The sequence below is a fragment of the Condylura cristata genome, unplaced genomic scaffold (assembly GCF_000260355.1).
Source record: "Condylura cristata isolate star-nosed mole 26May11 unplaced genomic scaffold, ConCri1.0 scaffold00010, whole genome shotgun sequence".
In the NCBI taxonomy this organism is placed as follows: Eukaryota; Metazoa; Chordata; class Mammalia; order Eulipotyphla; family Talpidae; genus Condylura; species Condylura cristata.
Genome location: NW_004567111.1, coordinates 21,662,009 through 21,678,619, shown reverse-complemented (window position 1 = coordinate 21,678,619; position 16,611 = coordinate 21,662,009). Strand labels below are relative to the sequence as shown.

General features: G+C 35.4%; 1 protein-coding gene across 1 annotated transcript in view; it reads left to right on the top strand.

Moving 5' to 3' along the window:
- Positions 1 to 16,197, top strand: part of KLF5 (Kruppel-like factor 5 (intestinal)) — a 17,203-nt gene extending 1,006 nt beyond the window's left edge. Inside the window, exons 2-5 of the mRNA XM_004680097.2 lie at positions 982 to 996; positions 1,806 to 2,679; positions 3,648 to 3,707; positions 14,419 to 16,197. Coding sequence (XP_004680154.1) covers positions 982 to 996; positions 1,806 to 2,679; positions 3,648 to 3,707; positions 14,419 to 14,597 — 1,128 coding nt within the window. The 3' untranslated portion in view covers positions 14,598 to 16,197. The remainder of the gene's footprint in view (positions 1 to 981; positions 997 to 1,805; positions 2,680 to 3,647; positions 3,708 to 14,418) is intronic.
- The last annotated feature ends 414 nt before the right edge of the window (positions 16,198 to 16,611 follow it).

Sequence of the window (16,611 nt, the reverse complement as noted above, 5' to 3'; positions counted from 1 at the left end):
ACAAATCCGGGTCCTGGGGTGCTGGTTTATACCCCTTGGCTCCTCTACCTGCGTTGGACTCGATCTGGTGCTACCTTTGGGAAATGGGAATTAGAGAACACAGGTTGTATCCGAGCGCTTCTCGTTTCCTCTTATAAAAGGTCATAAAAAAAAAAAAAAAAAAAAAAGAGCAGGGTTGTTGTTTTTCTAAATGTGCGCGTAAATTTCCTCCCGGAGCCGCGTTGAAAGCTGGCAGTTGGCTTTTACACTTGCCCGGCAGCCGAATTAGAGCAACCGCCTGTTTCTTTCGCCCACGCAGGGAGTCATATAGCCCAGAAAAAACTTCCCGGGACTTTTAGCCTGTCCCAAGGAAAAAAAAAAAAAAAATTGGAAACATACCCACATGCAAACAGCTGGAAGAGCTAAAATCAGAAACCACTAACCACCGCGGGAGCGAAGTGCACGTATGGGTTTAGTTCGATTTATTTCAAGCCGCTTGGTTTACTAGCCGCCTGGTATAGTGTGTGTTTGCCGTGCAGCTCCTACTCCGGCTCTAGGAGGCTGCGAGTGTCGCCGTGCTGCGAAAGGGCAGTGGCGTTTGTCAGAGATGTGACTCACATGACTAGAGCGTTAATTTTATTTTTAAATAGTGTCTGTCCGGGAAATCCAACCTGGATCCACATTATCATACAAGGTCTGATGTGAAACGCTTTGAAATTAAATAGTAGCAAAAAGGACTATTATTCATCGCTTAAGTTGCCACGATTAATAGTTCTATGAACCATCTAGTTGGCGTGTTTTTTTTTTCTCCCCAGAAATGTCCTTTTCAGTGTTAAAAATTAAAAATAAGTATACATTTTCGTAGGGGAGAAGACACCTGTGTAAAGATTGAGGGGACTAGTTGGATTATGTCCAAAAAAAATTCACCATTTGAAAACTAGAATATAAGGGATGACTGGGCTTTTTACAGGGTAAGGGGGAATGTAACATGGGCCCACTGAGGAGGACATGATAAATGTTTTGCTGATGACTGTGCTGGTGATACAGCAGCCTCTCCCACCCACGGCCCCTTCTCACCACTCTACCAAGGGAGTGATTTTCCCCTAGGTAATTAAAGATCTGTTTTAGATAGTGATATGAATAGAAACATTTCATTATCATATTAACCAGTTACAGAATCTGCTGATTAAAATCAACATTTAGATCAAATGTTGAATGTGAAGTTGTTCTTATAGATGTTTTACTCAAAACGTTGTATTTAAGTTTCCCTTGAAGTATAAACAACAACCAAAAAATGTCCTGAAATAGCCAAGGAATGTTTTATGTTAGATATTTTGATAAAAACTATTCAAGAAAAAGAAAACCTTCCACAATATTTTTAAGGTTTACTTTAAAACAAACAAAACCACACATTACTTTCAACTACATGACATAGAATTCAGTGTACTTTGCAATATTACAATGCTTGTTTCAATTGTACTGAATTGTGTATTGGGACGGGAATTTTGCTTGTTTTTGATAATATACTTTATTGGATCCGAAAGGACTGTTTTCCATTTGCTTCCTGATTTTTTTGATTAGTCTCTCACTTTCTAATCTGGGTTTGGTTGTTGGAAAGGTTTTACCAAATACATGTTACACAGAATTTTGTAAGGTTTGGTGACGCAATTATTGTTGAAAATATATATATTTTCAAGCAACACTTAGGAGTTTGCCCTGGAAATTTTTAGAGCTTGTTGGGAATTTATAGTAAACACTGTTTGTCTTCTTGAGATGATGAATTGGGTGGATTATGCATGTTTGTATTTCTTTTTTTTTTTTTCCAGACAAGATGTGAAATGGAGAAGTATCTGACACCTCAGCTTCCTCCAGTTTCTATAATTCCAGAGCATAAAAAGTATAGACGAGACAGTGCCTCAGTCGTAGACCAGTTCTTCACTGACAGTGAAGGGTTACCTTACAGTATCAACATGAACGTCTTCCTCCCTGACATCACTCACCTGAGAACTGGCCTCTACAAATCCCAGAGACCGTGCGTAACACACATCAAGACAGAACCTGTTACCATTTTCAGCCACCAGAGTGAAACGACTGCCCCTCCTCCGGCCCCGACCCAGGCCCTCCCTGAGTTCACCAGTATATTCAGCTCACACCAGACCGCAGCTCCAGAGGTGAACAATATTTTCATCAAACAAGAACTTCCTACACCAGATCTTCATCTTTCTGTCCCTCCCCAGCAGGGCCACCTGTACCAGCTACTGAATACACCGGATCTAGATATGCCCAGTTCTACAAACCAGACAGCAGTAATGGACACTCTTAATGTTTCTATGTCGGCTGCCATGGCAGGCCTTAACACACACACTTCTGCTGTTCCGCAGACTGCAATGAAACAATTCCAGGGCATGCCCCCTTGCACATACACAATGCCAAGTCAGTTTCTTCCACAACAGGCCACTTACTTTCCCCCGTCACCACCAAGCTCAGAGCCTGGGAGTCCAGATAGACAAGCAGAGATGCTCCAGAATTTAACCCCACCTCCATCCTATGCTGCTACAATTGCTTCTAAACTGGCAATTCACAATCCAAATATACCTGCTACCCTGCCAGTTAATTCACAAAATATCCAACCTGTCAGATACAATAGAAGGAGTAACCCCGATTTGGAGAAACGACGCATCCACTACTGCGATTATCCTGGTAAGTGATGCTACTGGTTGAAACAGCAATACATGTATTTAGCGTTGTTTGGCATATATTTACCTTTTCAGCCTCAGGTTTTAGATGTACTTATGACAAAATTAGTTTCTGGCAATAAAGATTGCCTATTTTTTAAATTCTATTCCTATCCCAGATTCTGTGCTTTCATGTGGTATTTAACCATGTGGATTGCTTATTTTATATGTAAAGTTTTTTAAATGGCCAGAATCTGGAAAAAAGCTTCTTTGTACTTTTTCTCCTTAGTATCAAATGAAAATTAAATTTTGAGTTTAGCCAAATAAACTTAAATCGGAGCTTTTAGTTCTAAATTAAGCACCCTGAGGAGAGATTAAATATAGGATAGGGGAAAATAAGGTGTGGCCATGAAGTTGGAATTGATATCCTGATGGTAGGCAGGAGACTGCTCATTCTTAATGAGAGACATGGCCCAAAATAAAAATTGACTATGGTTATGGATATATCTATGAGCTGCTGGCATAAGCTAGTTTAAGATTACTACACTACAGGGTATGCTTTATTAACTTATGGTATATGATATGGCATCAGATACTAACTGTAGAAAAAGAAATGTAGAACAGAAAGTTGCAATCATCTTGGATAATAGTTTAACACTCAGTTTTAGAGACATTAGAATTTTTTCAGGCTCTGAATTCTGTTTAGTATAAACCGCTCACTAGAATATAAACACGAATTTCCCATTTGTAGCTTGGCTTGATTATCTGTACTGTTTCCTTCTAAAGTGACGTATAAAGCAAATCTCTTTATACCTTTAGTAAGGTAATAAGGGGACTGTCTTTACAACTTTTTAAAGTGAAGCTTCAAGTATCTCACCTAGCATGAGAGATTTCTTCTTTAAAGCCAGATTTTAAACACTGAATCATCAAATGTAAAGATTTCAAAAGGATCTCAAAATGACAAGCTGTTCTTCCTTCCCTGCTTTATTTTAGGCTGCACAAAAGTTTATACAAAGTCTTCTCATTTAAAAGCTCACCTGAGGACTCATACTGGTATGTAATTTTCTTGTTAATTCTGTGAGTTGTGTAAATAGTGTAAGTGGTATTCATCCTTTTAAAAGCCAACACGTGTTTGATCTCTTCTTTCTTCTGTCAACTTTTATTTTTTAATGGCCTACCTTTTCAGCACTGGCTTGGCTCAAAATTCAGTTCAGTAAAAAAGTCTGGTTCCAGGAAGGCTGATTTTCCTTCACTAAGTCCTCCTGTCATTTTACATAGAATTAATTACCCAAAGATGTAAACAACAGTGTTTACCAGTGGATTTTAAAATAAAATGGCACTGTTTCTAGCTTGAAGGGAAAAAACACTTTTCTCTGGTACTAGATCAGTGCGCTTCCATAAAGCCATATTAAGGACTAACAACTCTTTACCATTTGTCATCTAAAGCTTCTAATCTTTTGTTTTACCTTCAGCCTAAGATATTTGTGTTTAGCATGATTTCTGTATTTGAAAAGTAGGGCTAAAGTTGAAGAATATTGAATTAGACAAAATGGGGTTATGATTTATAAGTTATTTTGGACACCTCCCTGGCTCACATTTTATGCATTTAAGAGACTTTGTCTTTACTCTAGCTTACGTTTCATCTTTGTTTAAAATATGCTGTAAAGCTGAGCCCCTTTAATTTTATAAATATTTATTTTGCCGGATCTACACAGCACTTTTAAGGGCTTTTTAATCTTAAATCCTTGTATCGGAGCTCATTTTAGGATCAAGCTAGGTGGCATGCTTTAAATATGTACACATAACAAAAAATTTATACTATTTTGGGTACAATTTGTGATTTTCTTTAAAGAACAGCCATTAAGGAAAGAACTTACATGAAGCGATTGTAGGTTTTTTTCCCTTTCCTTCACAGTTAAGTGCGGCCTTACCTAAAGTTCAAAGAATAAGTTTGCTAATAAAAGCAATGACCTAGCAAAATGTTTTATTCCATCATTGCTATGGAAACCAAAGTATTCAACAGTTCCTTTGAATGGGTTGTTGGATTAGTGTGAGGGCTTGAATCTCCCCAGGCTAGATGTTACTATGGAAATTGAGTTTTGATAAATGAAGTAGTTATCTCTAACTGCTGCATTAAAAAGTAAAAGCCTTTGAACAAAGGTCAGTGCTGAGATAGAGCACCAAGAGGACTATGACTGCAGACATTTTGTATGCATGCGAGGACTATTTCTTGATATCTCAACTCTAAACACTACTTATTGAAGTCTAAATAGTGTTGGTGACAGTGTGGTAGATTGTGAGGCTAGTGGGAAACTGCTTTTAAAGAACAGACATTTTGCGTATTTATCAATGAAATGAAAGGGTTGTTTTGGCCTGAAGTTTTAGATACAAATTGATTACTTAGACATATCTACATAAAGCAGGCCAAAGTAGAAATTGTATTTATAGTTAAACAACCATTAAGCATATAATAAAACAATCTAAAGATATCAAAGTACAAATGACAAGGCCAAGAAAACGTTCCATCTAGACAGTCTAAAGAATCATTTTACAGATTACATGTTATGAAGGAAGCATTGAAAATGGTTTTTACCTGGATTTAATTAAGGGGAAGTGTAAATAAGTTAGAAATATTCCAGCTATTGTTTTTTTTTCTTTGAAAGTCCTTGAAACAGGAGATAGGACTAAGCTAGGTGGCATTTTTTTTTTTTTTCCTTCATGAGGTTAAAGTCTCCTAATAAAAGAGGAGTGCAATTTCATATAACGATGTAATCAACTGGTTATTGCGGGCATATCTAAATGGCCTTGCAACTAACTCCTGTCAGGGTTTAGGGCTCTGAATGCTTTACCTGGGATTCTGGAACTTGACCTGCTGGCAAAGAAATTTAATAGTGGTTTGTCTGAACAGTGTTAGTATTAATGAAAACAAACTAAAAGAGGGCCTAGGCCTACTTTGGGTTCCATGTAGGGACTCCCTCCCGCCCCCCCCCCCATCATAAACGTGTGGCCTTCAGCTTTTAATGAGAGGAGGGAGACCATGTAATCCAGTTTAATAAAGTTTTGTTTGATAGTCTTTCAGCTGCCTTGGGGAGAGTTTGTAGCAGACTTGTTCATCTGGCCAAACCCGTTCTTGGGTAATCATAGAGCATTGAGGTTGTTTTCTCCTCATTTCTAGTTTCTAGACAATGCCTTTTAAAATTACTGTGCTCTCATTGCATCCTTTCCACCCAGCCTGTTGTTTTTAAATGAATCTGAAGCCAGCAAGTGCTTGTTTGTTGTTTTCCTTTTAAGGCCCAGGTATTTCTAAAGAACAATTTTAATTTAATAGCTTTTTTGTTTCTGTGTTCCCGGGCCTTCCCCTTGGACAATTTATTTAGGGGGACCTAATAAATAAAACAATCTATGTTGATCTTTTTAATTGGTTGCCATTTTGCAGGCAGAATATAAAATACCCTAGCATTTCTTAGGAATATAATTGTAATTGCTTTAAAATGTCAGGTTACCTTATGTTTTAAAAATGATTCAGGCAATTAAAACAACCTACATCTGAGCTATTTAATTGCTTTTTAGATTGTAAATGCTTGACTTGCAAATTGTACCTAAGGAAATAGTCTTTCCAAAACAAGACTGTTTTTAAAAAATGAGATGAAAGAGTAGAAGATACCAGCTTCTTTAACTAGAAAACTCATAGCAATTCAAGTTTTTCTAAAGTTCATATATTTCGGTTTCTTTATTTGGAATGAATTTGCAAGTACTATGAAGTTCTGCTGTATGGTTAGTCAAAATACCTGAGATAAACTTTGCTCTATCCTAGGAAATATAATTCACTTAAAAACATGTTAGGTCTTTATATATACCTACGATAACATACTTACAGGCCTACAGAGATACTCTACTCCTGTTATGACTACGTGGGTGTTTGTGTGTTATTTGTAATATGTGTGTATACATGTCATGCCTCTGGTTACAGATAATTATGGGCTGCTTCTAGGCAAGTGTCAAGAAGTAGTATATTTACAAACAAAAATATTACATTTTAATAACATCTAAATGTGAATATTTTACTGAAACTTTTATGTATCTCATGATGTATACAAAGGACTATTCTGTCAACATTTTATAAGCCACTCCCAAGCATGTTTAATAAACAGAATTAACATGCCATTGCACCCTTGTAAATCAACATGTTAAATTGATTTATGAATGAAATAGAAAAATCTACGGTCATATAACTTATTGTCTTTAATTTCATAATGAACATTCAAAGTAACTTTTAAGCACAGCTCTGTTAGAAAACAGTAAAATATAATACGAAAATATATTAGGATTTTATGTCTGACGAAAATTGGCCAGAAATTAAAAATTTATTGTCACTGGTACTGGTTTCTTTGTGTGCTTATGAGTGCCATAGTTAAATTATTGCTTTTATATTGAATGTGGGGATTTCTTGAAAATCATCTTTATACGTTAGTAAAACATATTTACTTTTTCAAAAGAAGGTTTTGAAAAAGTAAATAATGAGCTCAATACAAATGTGTGAAATTTTATGGTTTTACTTGCATGTGTGGATATACACTTGGCTCCAGAGAATAGACTAAGTGGTTGGGAAATTAGAAAACTAACATTTAGGTCATTTATCAGTCTCGGCTATCAGAACAAGGCAGAAAATTAGCAGTTGTATGAAGAAAGTATTTGAGTAGAACACATATTTGGCTCAAGTACTCCCTTAAACTCTATGCATGGCTGTTGTGTATATATTAAATGATTCCAGAATTGCTTGCCATGGTTTGATAAGGACAATTGGAAACTCCCTTGTAAGAAACAAGTGACATAGGAATACAAAATGGACTCTGTGTGTAGCCATCCTCTTTAGTGTTGCATTTGACAGTGAACTGTGTTCAGTATTTCTTGTTTAAGAAAGAATTCCACAGTAAATTCTGAAAGATTTTTTTTTTTGCCTAAGTCAAGTTGTAAAAGGGATAAAGACCCATGATTTGTCTCTTACTTGTATAGAGCAATTTAGTCCTGTATGACATTTATATTAAGATGTTACGTATACTTTAAAATATGTAATCTATGCTTGAGATGTGTTGCCGAGTGTTGATTTTGGTTTCAATTCGGGTATTAAAAATGTTAGATAAAACAATTCTGTTGAGTTCTTTGCTCTACAGTTGGAGGTTGAATATATTAGGTATAGCTTTTATTTAAAATGGCTATCGAGATTTTCATTACTGTTACTTCACCACTAAAAAAAAAATCCAACATTTTCTGAACTTGTTGATCTCATTAGTGGAAGAGGAGTGAAAGGCTTTTAAAAATAGGGATTTCACTTTGTTGCGATATGTTTAGAGCTGACATTACCTTAAATGTATATATTAAATTAGATAATTTAGTAGGTATTTTTTATTTATATGGGCTTAATGGATACCTGTGCTTTTGGATCTAGAGGTTAGTGTTGGTTGAATATATAACCTGTGTTTTCATAAGAAATAAAAGTTTGCAGGAGAAAATTATTTAGTGCCCAACAATTTTTTGCATCTGTATTTGAAAACTGTGCAGGGGAAAAAAAATCATATTTAGCATGTAGTGTATGATAATACTAGTTAAACATTCTTAAAATATTTTTATTTTCATTTGTAGTTTTGAAGGCTGTCTTTATAATTTCAAGCTTATGTAAAAAGAAAAAAAAATGACAAAAGAGTTGCTGGTTCAGACCCCGGGGAAGGCATTTATGAGAAAAATAGCCTAGAAACAATTTTTTTAATGACTCAGTGTGAAGATTAAACTTTGCTTCCCTTCTCACATTTATTTACTCTTCTGAAAAATTTTACATAGGAAATTGATTAAACATGTCTTGAGATGATAAGGCCTATCAAAGGTTAAGAAGCAAAATTTGGCAAGAGACCTTGTAAAGAATGAGAAGACCCTTCTCGTTTGTTCTTTTATACTAGGGGAGAAGGTAGTTATAAGTAGATGTAAAAAGTGTAGAATGGTAGACGTTGAGATAGAAACTTCAGTTGTGAAGGTAGAGGGCAAATTTTAAGAAAGTAATAATTTAATCATAGAAGATTTCACTTAGCAGATATTTTTGGTTCTATAGATTGTAGTAGCTGTTTACTTGATGACCTACATTTTTTCTAGTGAAAGGTTAGAACGAAGTAATGTCCTAGTTTATTAGTAAGTGTCTCTATAGCAGCATTCCCATCCTGTAGGCCTGTGTTATTTATATTCAGGGATCTCTAATGACTCTGATAAAGGTTGATTTACAAAGGGAAACTTTCATTGACATACTTACCTTTTATTTTATTTAATAAAAGATTTATTTCTTCAGACAGGAACTGGGGTACAGTCCAGAGGTATAGGGGCAATGAGAGGATTCACCAGAGACAGAGTGGGGAAGAGAACAGGTAGATCAACTGAAATACACTGCTGAGGGGAGCAGCGGGCAAGACAGTAGAGGTCTGCTGCACCATGTGGGTCAGCTCCCTGGCTGGGGATAGAACTTGTGCTGCAGTGGCTTCAGAGAGCTTTATAGTACTGAGACTTAATCCTTTGCACCACCAGGAAGGCCTCTCTACCTTTTTTCTAAAGTTCAGTTTGAGTTCTTAATACAAGAAAGTGAATTTTGGGGTTGTGTTTCTATAAAGAGACTCAGGAATTGGTATTTTATTTCATTAACAGTTATAATTATAGAGAAGATTTTTCATTGTTTTTGTCAAAAAGCCTCAGAAGTAACAGTAGCTTAGCAGCCTAGAAATAAATATTTTAAAAAATAAAATAAAAAGGTAAGCACATCAATGAAAGTTTCCCTTAAAAAACAAAACAAAACAGTAGCCTAGCAGCTTAGCACTCTTTGAGGACATGGGCAAGATAACCCTTCACATGATGTCACATAATTCCCCTCTAGGTTTGGTAGACCATTCTCTCGCCCCAGATGTCCCCTTACTGCCACTGAACAGCAACAGAGGCTCCAGAACGTCATGATTTTCTTTGACACCAGTCTACTTCTGTAAAAGAAGTTTAAAATTCTTTTATAGAATTTATCCCTGTGCATATATCATCAAGATGGATGTTAGTGGATACTGAACATGTCCTTCTAAACAGGCTAAAAGCATGATTGTTACCCCCGCCCAAAGCACATTTTATCCATTCTCAATGGCTCTAGGCAAAGGAGAGCCAGGCAAATTGCTGCTGCCTTAGGGCCACAAGAAAAGACAAGTGAGTGTCAGGGTAGACTCACACTTGACACACTCCTCTGTTATACCTTTCTTCTTGATTAGTGAAAATAACCAAGTTGGTCACACTTGGGTCAAACTTAATTCTTCTAAAGATGATGCATTATAGATGGGACAGAACACAAACTACTTAAAGAGACCAATGCAGCTATATGAAGTCTCTGTGTATATTTTTAAATGTATAAAAATCATTCAAAGTGAATTTAAGTGATGATGATGGGGAGACAGAGAAGTGGCAGTGATCTCTTGTGGACCCTGGAGAGATTTCTGGAATGGGTAAGGAGAAACATATTTTAAAGAAAGGAATGAACTCAAATTGACAGGGAGGATGAAGGGAATTTCTTAATGTGTCCTTTTAAATTAATCATTTTCTTAAATGTGGGCACATTACTACTGACAGATGTGAACAGAGATGCGTCTTGCAAATATTAGTCTTTGAAATAAATTACCTGTTCTTCTCTTGCAAGTATAGGAATGTAGTGTGCTACAATAAGCTTTAACAAAAAGACTTTTCACACTTTTTTTTTTTAAAAAAGATAATCTAATCTAATTTCCTCATGGGTTTATTCTTAGTAAATGCTTCCTATTTTTTGGCCTTTCATTAGGCTATATAATGTTTCAGGTTCTGAATCCCTTAAGTCTCTAATGATGGGAAATCTATTGAATTGGCATGTAAACAGTTTCTTCCTGAAAGAGTTCATAACTGAACTTCAAGGACTCTTAAATTCCAAGAATTAAGTGTTAACTATGGAATCATTTTTTAAACTTAAGCAGTTTGCTGTGATGTTTTGTTCTAAGACCAGAGACTAGGTCTTAATTGTGTCTTGCAAGTTATGTAGAAAACAATGTTTACTAAACATCTACTTTAATTCTTACGGTTTTTAGTTTTAGCCTCCAGGAAAATTTGTGATTTTGCTGTGGTAAACATTTTAAAAAAGAACAACTGAAATAACTTTTGAAAGATAAATCCATGTACAGTATTTTTTTTTTTTTGAATCTGTGTAGAACATTCTAGGGAAAGGCCTTGGCATGACTATTGAATATGTTCAGCAGAGCAGAGAAACCTCCCATTCTATGGTGACAGGTTCTAAAGTTATTTTTCTAATCTTTTCATTAAAGGGAAAAAATTAGATAATGTTTTAGTTCATTGTTAAAGCTAATTTTCAAATATTTAATGGACTTGTTCTGCTAATCCACTGAAGTTCACTTAAACCTGGGATAAAAAGGGAACACAGTTAGGTAGTACTGGGTCTCCACAGAAGATTAACACAGCCAAGGGGTTGTCTCAGACAGTCTGGGCCTTACAACCTGCTCAGAGTCCAGTAAGTTACTCCATAACAGCCCTTCGTAAGTGGACTTAAAATCATTGAAGAAATTTGAACTATTTCCTTAAGTCATTCATATAGAGTATATTAGTGTTTGCTAATGGAAGATTTAAGTAGGACATTAAGGAAAAGTGGCAAACTAGGATTCTTGAAGGGAGTGCATCTTTTGCTTCTAACTCCTGGGTTGACTGTGAGGATTAGGTGAAATGCTGAGAAATACCTCTCTGAAGTATGCACTCAACGGATGTTTATACCTGTTCTCTCCTTTGCCTGGTAACATTTTTGCTTAACAGTTGTACAAAAACACATTGAGTTTATCAGTATGGATAGTATGCTTAATCTGAGTTAAAAAAAAAAAAAGATTAAGGATCCCTAGCAAAATATTGGGAGTAATTTTAAAATAAAATGAGAAAATGCATACTTTTAGATAAAGTTGAGGTTTGTTTTCCATGTTGTATGGACTTGTCACTTTTTTTCTTTTTGCCATTGGAAAGTTTCACATTAACAGCATGAGAACTTAAAAATACAGTTGATGTTGAAAGAGCTTAACTAAATATTTTAAATTGGTGGTATTGGAAAGAGATTCTGTAAAAATCCAATTAAACTTTTGAAAGCTCTATCCTGTTGAAATAACTTAAAGGAAGTCAGTTTGGTTTCCCAGAAGTACAGTGCATAGTGTTTCTGGCTGAGGAAGAAAGGCCTGCATCTGCTATTTGGCCAGAAATTGGGTACCAGCTTCCTCTATGATGTTTTACTTGAGCAGTGTTGACACTTGAACAAATCCCATAGAAATGGCCCCGAGTGGGGACTAGTTGTCCTTGCTTTTATAGTAAAGACTTGGCCTCATAATTAGTGACCCAGACACTGGTAGTATTCTTGGCTGAATAATCTATAGATGTGCATAAATTGAGAATAAAATCCCAAATGTTTTAGGAACTTTAATAGCTACCGTTTTTCAACCAATCAGTAAAGTAAACTTTTAAAAATATTGGTGCAGTTTATGGCTTCATAGCCAATAAAAATAGCGAACAAAAAGAGTCTAGTGTCCCTTGTTTCTTAAATAAACTTTGAAAATTCTGTTCTCTTGCTATGTAATTATTAAATTCAAAAGACTAGAATGATTTCTTTTAAAATTGGGGCACTTTAGGAATTTTTTTTCTTGCCTCAGACATCAGAAATAACTTTCTCTTTCCATTAAATGACAGTAAAGTATTTAGCCAGTATGTTTTTGTGATTTATTTTCCACAGTAACAAAAACAAAACACTTGTGCAAAATGTTATTTTTTTTCTGTTTGATTTATATTTCAAGAGTGATAGCTACACTTATTACTAGTATTAAAACATTTCTGCTTAATGGGTTATATGTGAATATAAGCAAAAGAAAAGAGACTTATTTGTTAGTGTTACTTAAAGCATTTGAGTGTTAGCCTTAGTTTTTAGAATTTACTTTGAGAGGTAAAAAAAAAAAAAACTTCAGAAATTGAAAAGTGCATTTTTTAAATGTAGTGATAGAGAATATAAAAAAAAAAATAAAGAATATCTTTGAGTCTTGGGTCAGAGAAGAGAGAAGAGAAATAAAAGGTGGCACGGGGTGGGTGTATACCATAGCCTTGGAAAGAGAATCTCACGAGAAAGAATTAGCATACATTTCAAGGACAGTTTTGGTCCTTCTTTGTCCTTGTGGGAGTTTAAGATTCAGAGTGGTTATCAGGATAACAACAAAATATATTAGCCACAAGTGGTAGAAATCTCCGTTGGTGGAGACATTGTATTCAAAAAGTTGTACTCAGTTGAGTAATCTTACAACTTCCTGAATATGATACTGCTAAATCAGGCAGAATGGTTGTGGAGTTTCTGCCGTGGCACTGAGTAGTGAGAGTTCAAAAGCAGCGCTGAGGTTCTTCCCTTTCAGAAGCAACCACTTTAAAAGGAATTTTAGCAGCTTTACTATTCAGAGTTTTAAGTGGCATCCATATAAATCTCTGTAGTAAGCCATAGAACATTAACGTGCAAGTTTATCTCACATTCTCTCTAGTCTTAATCTAAAATTTGTAGAAAGTTATAACAAGTAGAGCATAAGAGCTAGTTAATGCTTTGTGAAGATTCTTAGGTTTGGGGATTTATTTCAGGGGAAATGCATGATCTCATAGGAGTAAGTCTAAAGTTAAGATTACATGATAAATTTGAGTAGTTTTGAAAGAATAGCAACTAGCACACTTTAAATAGTAGTAAGAATAATGTGTGATGGGACTGCTCAGATATCACTTCACTATTTAAGTAAAGAATTCTGTCAGAGTATGGATAGACTGAAAAGAGGCTTGTAAAATATAGATGACATGGTAAGCTGCTTGAAGCCAGGAGTTTTTTGTTTTGTTGATTGGGAATTTCCTGGCATATAATAAGCACTTGGTGAAGCCTTCATAGAATGAATTTTGATGATCTTTTGGGTGCAGTACATTACAAAGGGAAGTCTACATGCAACAAAGTTTAGAATTATTACGGGTGTTTGACACTTAAACTGAGATGAAGTCATTATAACCAAACATTGTTGATCTGGTTGAGGAGAGTATTAAATATCAAATGCATACAACTTTATTACTCTTAAACTTTAAAATCTTTCTTGCATTCTTTTGCTCCAATCTGGAAAATGGGAAGATGTGAATGAGTATGTGTTAGTGTGAATTTCAAAGAACAGTGTCCCAATAGTCCATTTTGGAGTTTGTGTGTTTAGGTGAACTAGTTTATGCACTGAAAGTTTGATGTTTGATGTAAGAGATTGCATTTGTGGAATATTAAATTCGTCCATGGTTATTTAAACAATTTTTTTCCCCACAGCCTGCTTATAACCATTTTACTATACTAGTTTCATTCCGGTTTATCACTGCTGAGCATATTCCTAGAATTGCTAAACCTCAACTCATTTGATAGATCTGTGTCTTCAGGAGTAGTACATAGAAATGAGAGCACTGATTGATCTCACGTGTGTAAAAATGACTTTTTCTGAGATACACAGTTCTTTATCTTTCTATTACTAGAGATTAAGTAGCGTTATGAAACATAACTCTTTACTGGAATCTTGCGGAATTAAATTCATGATAGACTGTGAACTTTGCTTCTCTTGGACCATAATTATAGAAATTATTTCTTGAGCAGTTTATGTATTGTCTGTCTGGACTCTCACCTCCTCATTGTTCATTGGCACAGGTGAAAAGCCCTACAAGTGCACCTGGGAAGGCTGCGACTGGAGGTTCGCGCGCTCGGACGAGCTGACCCGCCACTACCGGAAGCACACCGGGGCCAAGCCCTTCCAGTGTGCGGTGTGCAACCGCAGCTTCTCGCGCTCCGACCACCTGGCCTTGCACATGAAGAGGCACCAGAACTGAGCCGCAGGCCTGCCGTGCCTACGCAGTGCCCACTGACGGCCTGCAGTTCACTTGGCAAAATTTGCAACTACAAACTCAACTATATATATAAAAAAGAGAAAGCAAAAAACTGGAAATGTATATTTTGTATATTTGAGAAAACAGGGAATACATTGTATTAATACCAAAGTGTTTGGTCCTTTAAGAATCTGGAATGCTTGCTGTAATGTATATGGCGCTACTCAAGCAGATTTCATCTCACGACAGGCAGCCACATCTCAGTGTGGGTTGGGGGTGGGAAGCAGAGTGTGTTTGCAGTGTTTTTACCTAAGCACCATCATTTAATGTGACTGTGTTTAATAAACAGGATCAGTTGGCAGGAGCAGGAAGAAGACTGGATTGTATGTCAAGATTTTACTTGACATTGAATCTTTTTTTTCAATATTAGATAATTCCTTAGAGGTGCGCATTGTACCTGGCAATTCACACGTAGCCATTGAACAAATGTGTTTTTTTAAAATATGAGTTGCCTATATTTGCTATTCAAAATTTTGTAAATATGCAAATCAGCTTTATAGGTTTATTACAAGTTTTCTAGGATTCTTTTGGGGGAAAAATCATTAATGATTCTTTTGAGAATAACCGTAAGTACATTTACAGTTAGAATTTGTGATAAGATACCTCTTAAAACACTACCAAATTGATTTCTTTAGGGTAATCAAATAATCATTCAAATGAACTTAAAAAGCAGATTTCATGCACTGATTAAATAGGAGTGTTTATTTTAAACATGAAAGACATTTTATATGAATTGTGAACTGAAGAGCTTATAGGTAGTTACAATACACAAAAGTCAAACCTCTTACAATAAGCTAAACAGTATCATTTTATAAAAGAAGGACTTATGTAGTTTTCATATGGCAACAGTTGAATTTATGATGTACTTTTCATATACCAAGATGTTGGCTTGTGCAGTAATGTTGGTTAAATGTCAGTTTATGTGGATTTTGCATGTAACATACATTGCGACACAGTAATTTTTCCTAAATTACAGTGCAGCCTAGTTAATCTATTGTTAATACTGACTCAGTGTCTGCCTTTAATCATAAGTGACATGTTGAAGACGTAAGGAAGCAAGTGCTACATATATGCAATATAAAATAGAAATGTGATGCTCATGCTGTTAACCAAAGGGCAGAATAAATAAGCAACATGCCAAAAGGGGTCTTAATTGAAATGAAAATTTAATTTTGTTTTTAAAATATTGTTTATCTTTATTTATTTTGTGGTAATATAGTAAGTTTTTTTAGAAAATTTTCATAACTTGATAAATTATAGTTTTGTTTGTTAGAAAAGTTGCTCTTAAAACATGTAAATAGATGACAAATGGTGTAAATATTTTGTAAGAGGCTTCAAAATGTTTATACGTGGAAACATACCTACATAAAAAGCATAACTCAGTTGCTGTTTTGCTTCTTTTTCCCTCTTATTTTTGTATTGTGGTCATTTCCTATGCAAATAATGGAGCAAACAGCTGTATAGTTGTAGAATTTTTTGAGAGAATGAGATGTTTATATATTAACGACAATTTTTTTTGGAAAATAAAAGTGCCTAAAAGATTCATGTTGTGACTTCTTCATCAAAATGACAAATTCCATTTCCCACTTTTTTTTAGTGTTCTCTGTAGTATTGCTTGCTTTTTTCTTTTTATTGTGACACTGATTTTTACATCATTGTGTATTAGAAGGATAGGATCCACCCCCATAGGTGTTACCATACTGCACCAGTACCGAGACACCCAGCCTACCACTATGCCAAGTGCTCCTTCCCCACTCTGCCCCCAGCCTCAGTTCTGTATATTCTGCATATAAATGATACCAGTTGGCATTTGTCTTCTGATTACATGTTTCCCTCCATCCATGTTGCTGCAAATGGCAAGTGTTTTTGCTTTTCTATATAGCTCAGTGTTCCATCATGGGGTATGTATATATGTGTCACATGTCAGATCTCCCTGATCCAGTCATCTCTGCATTTT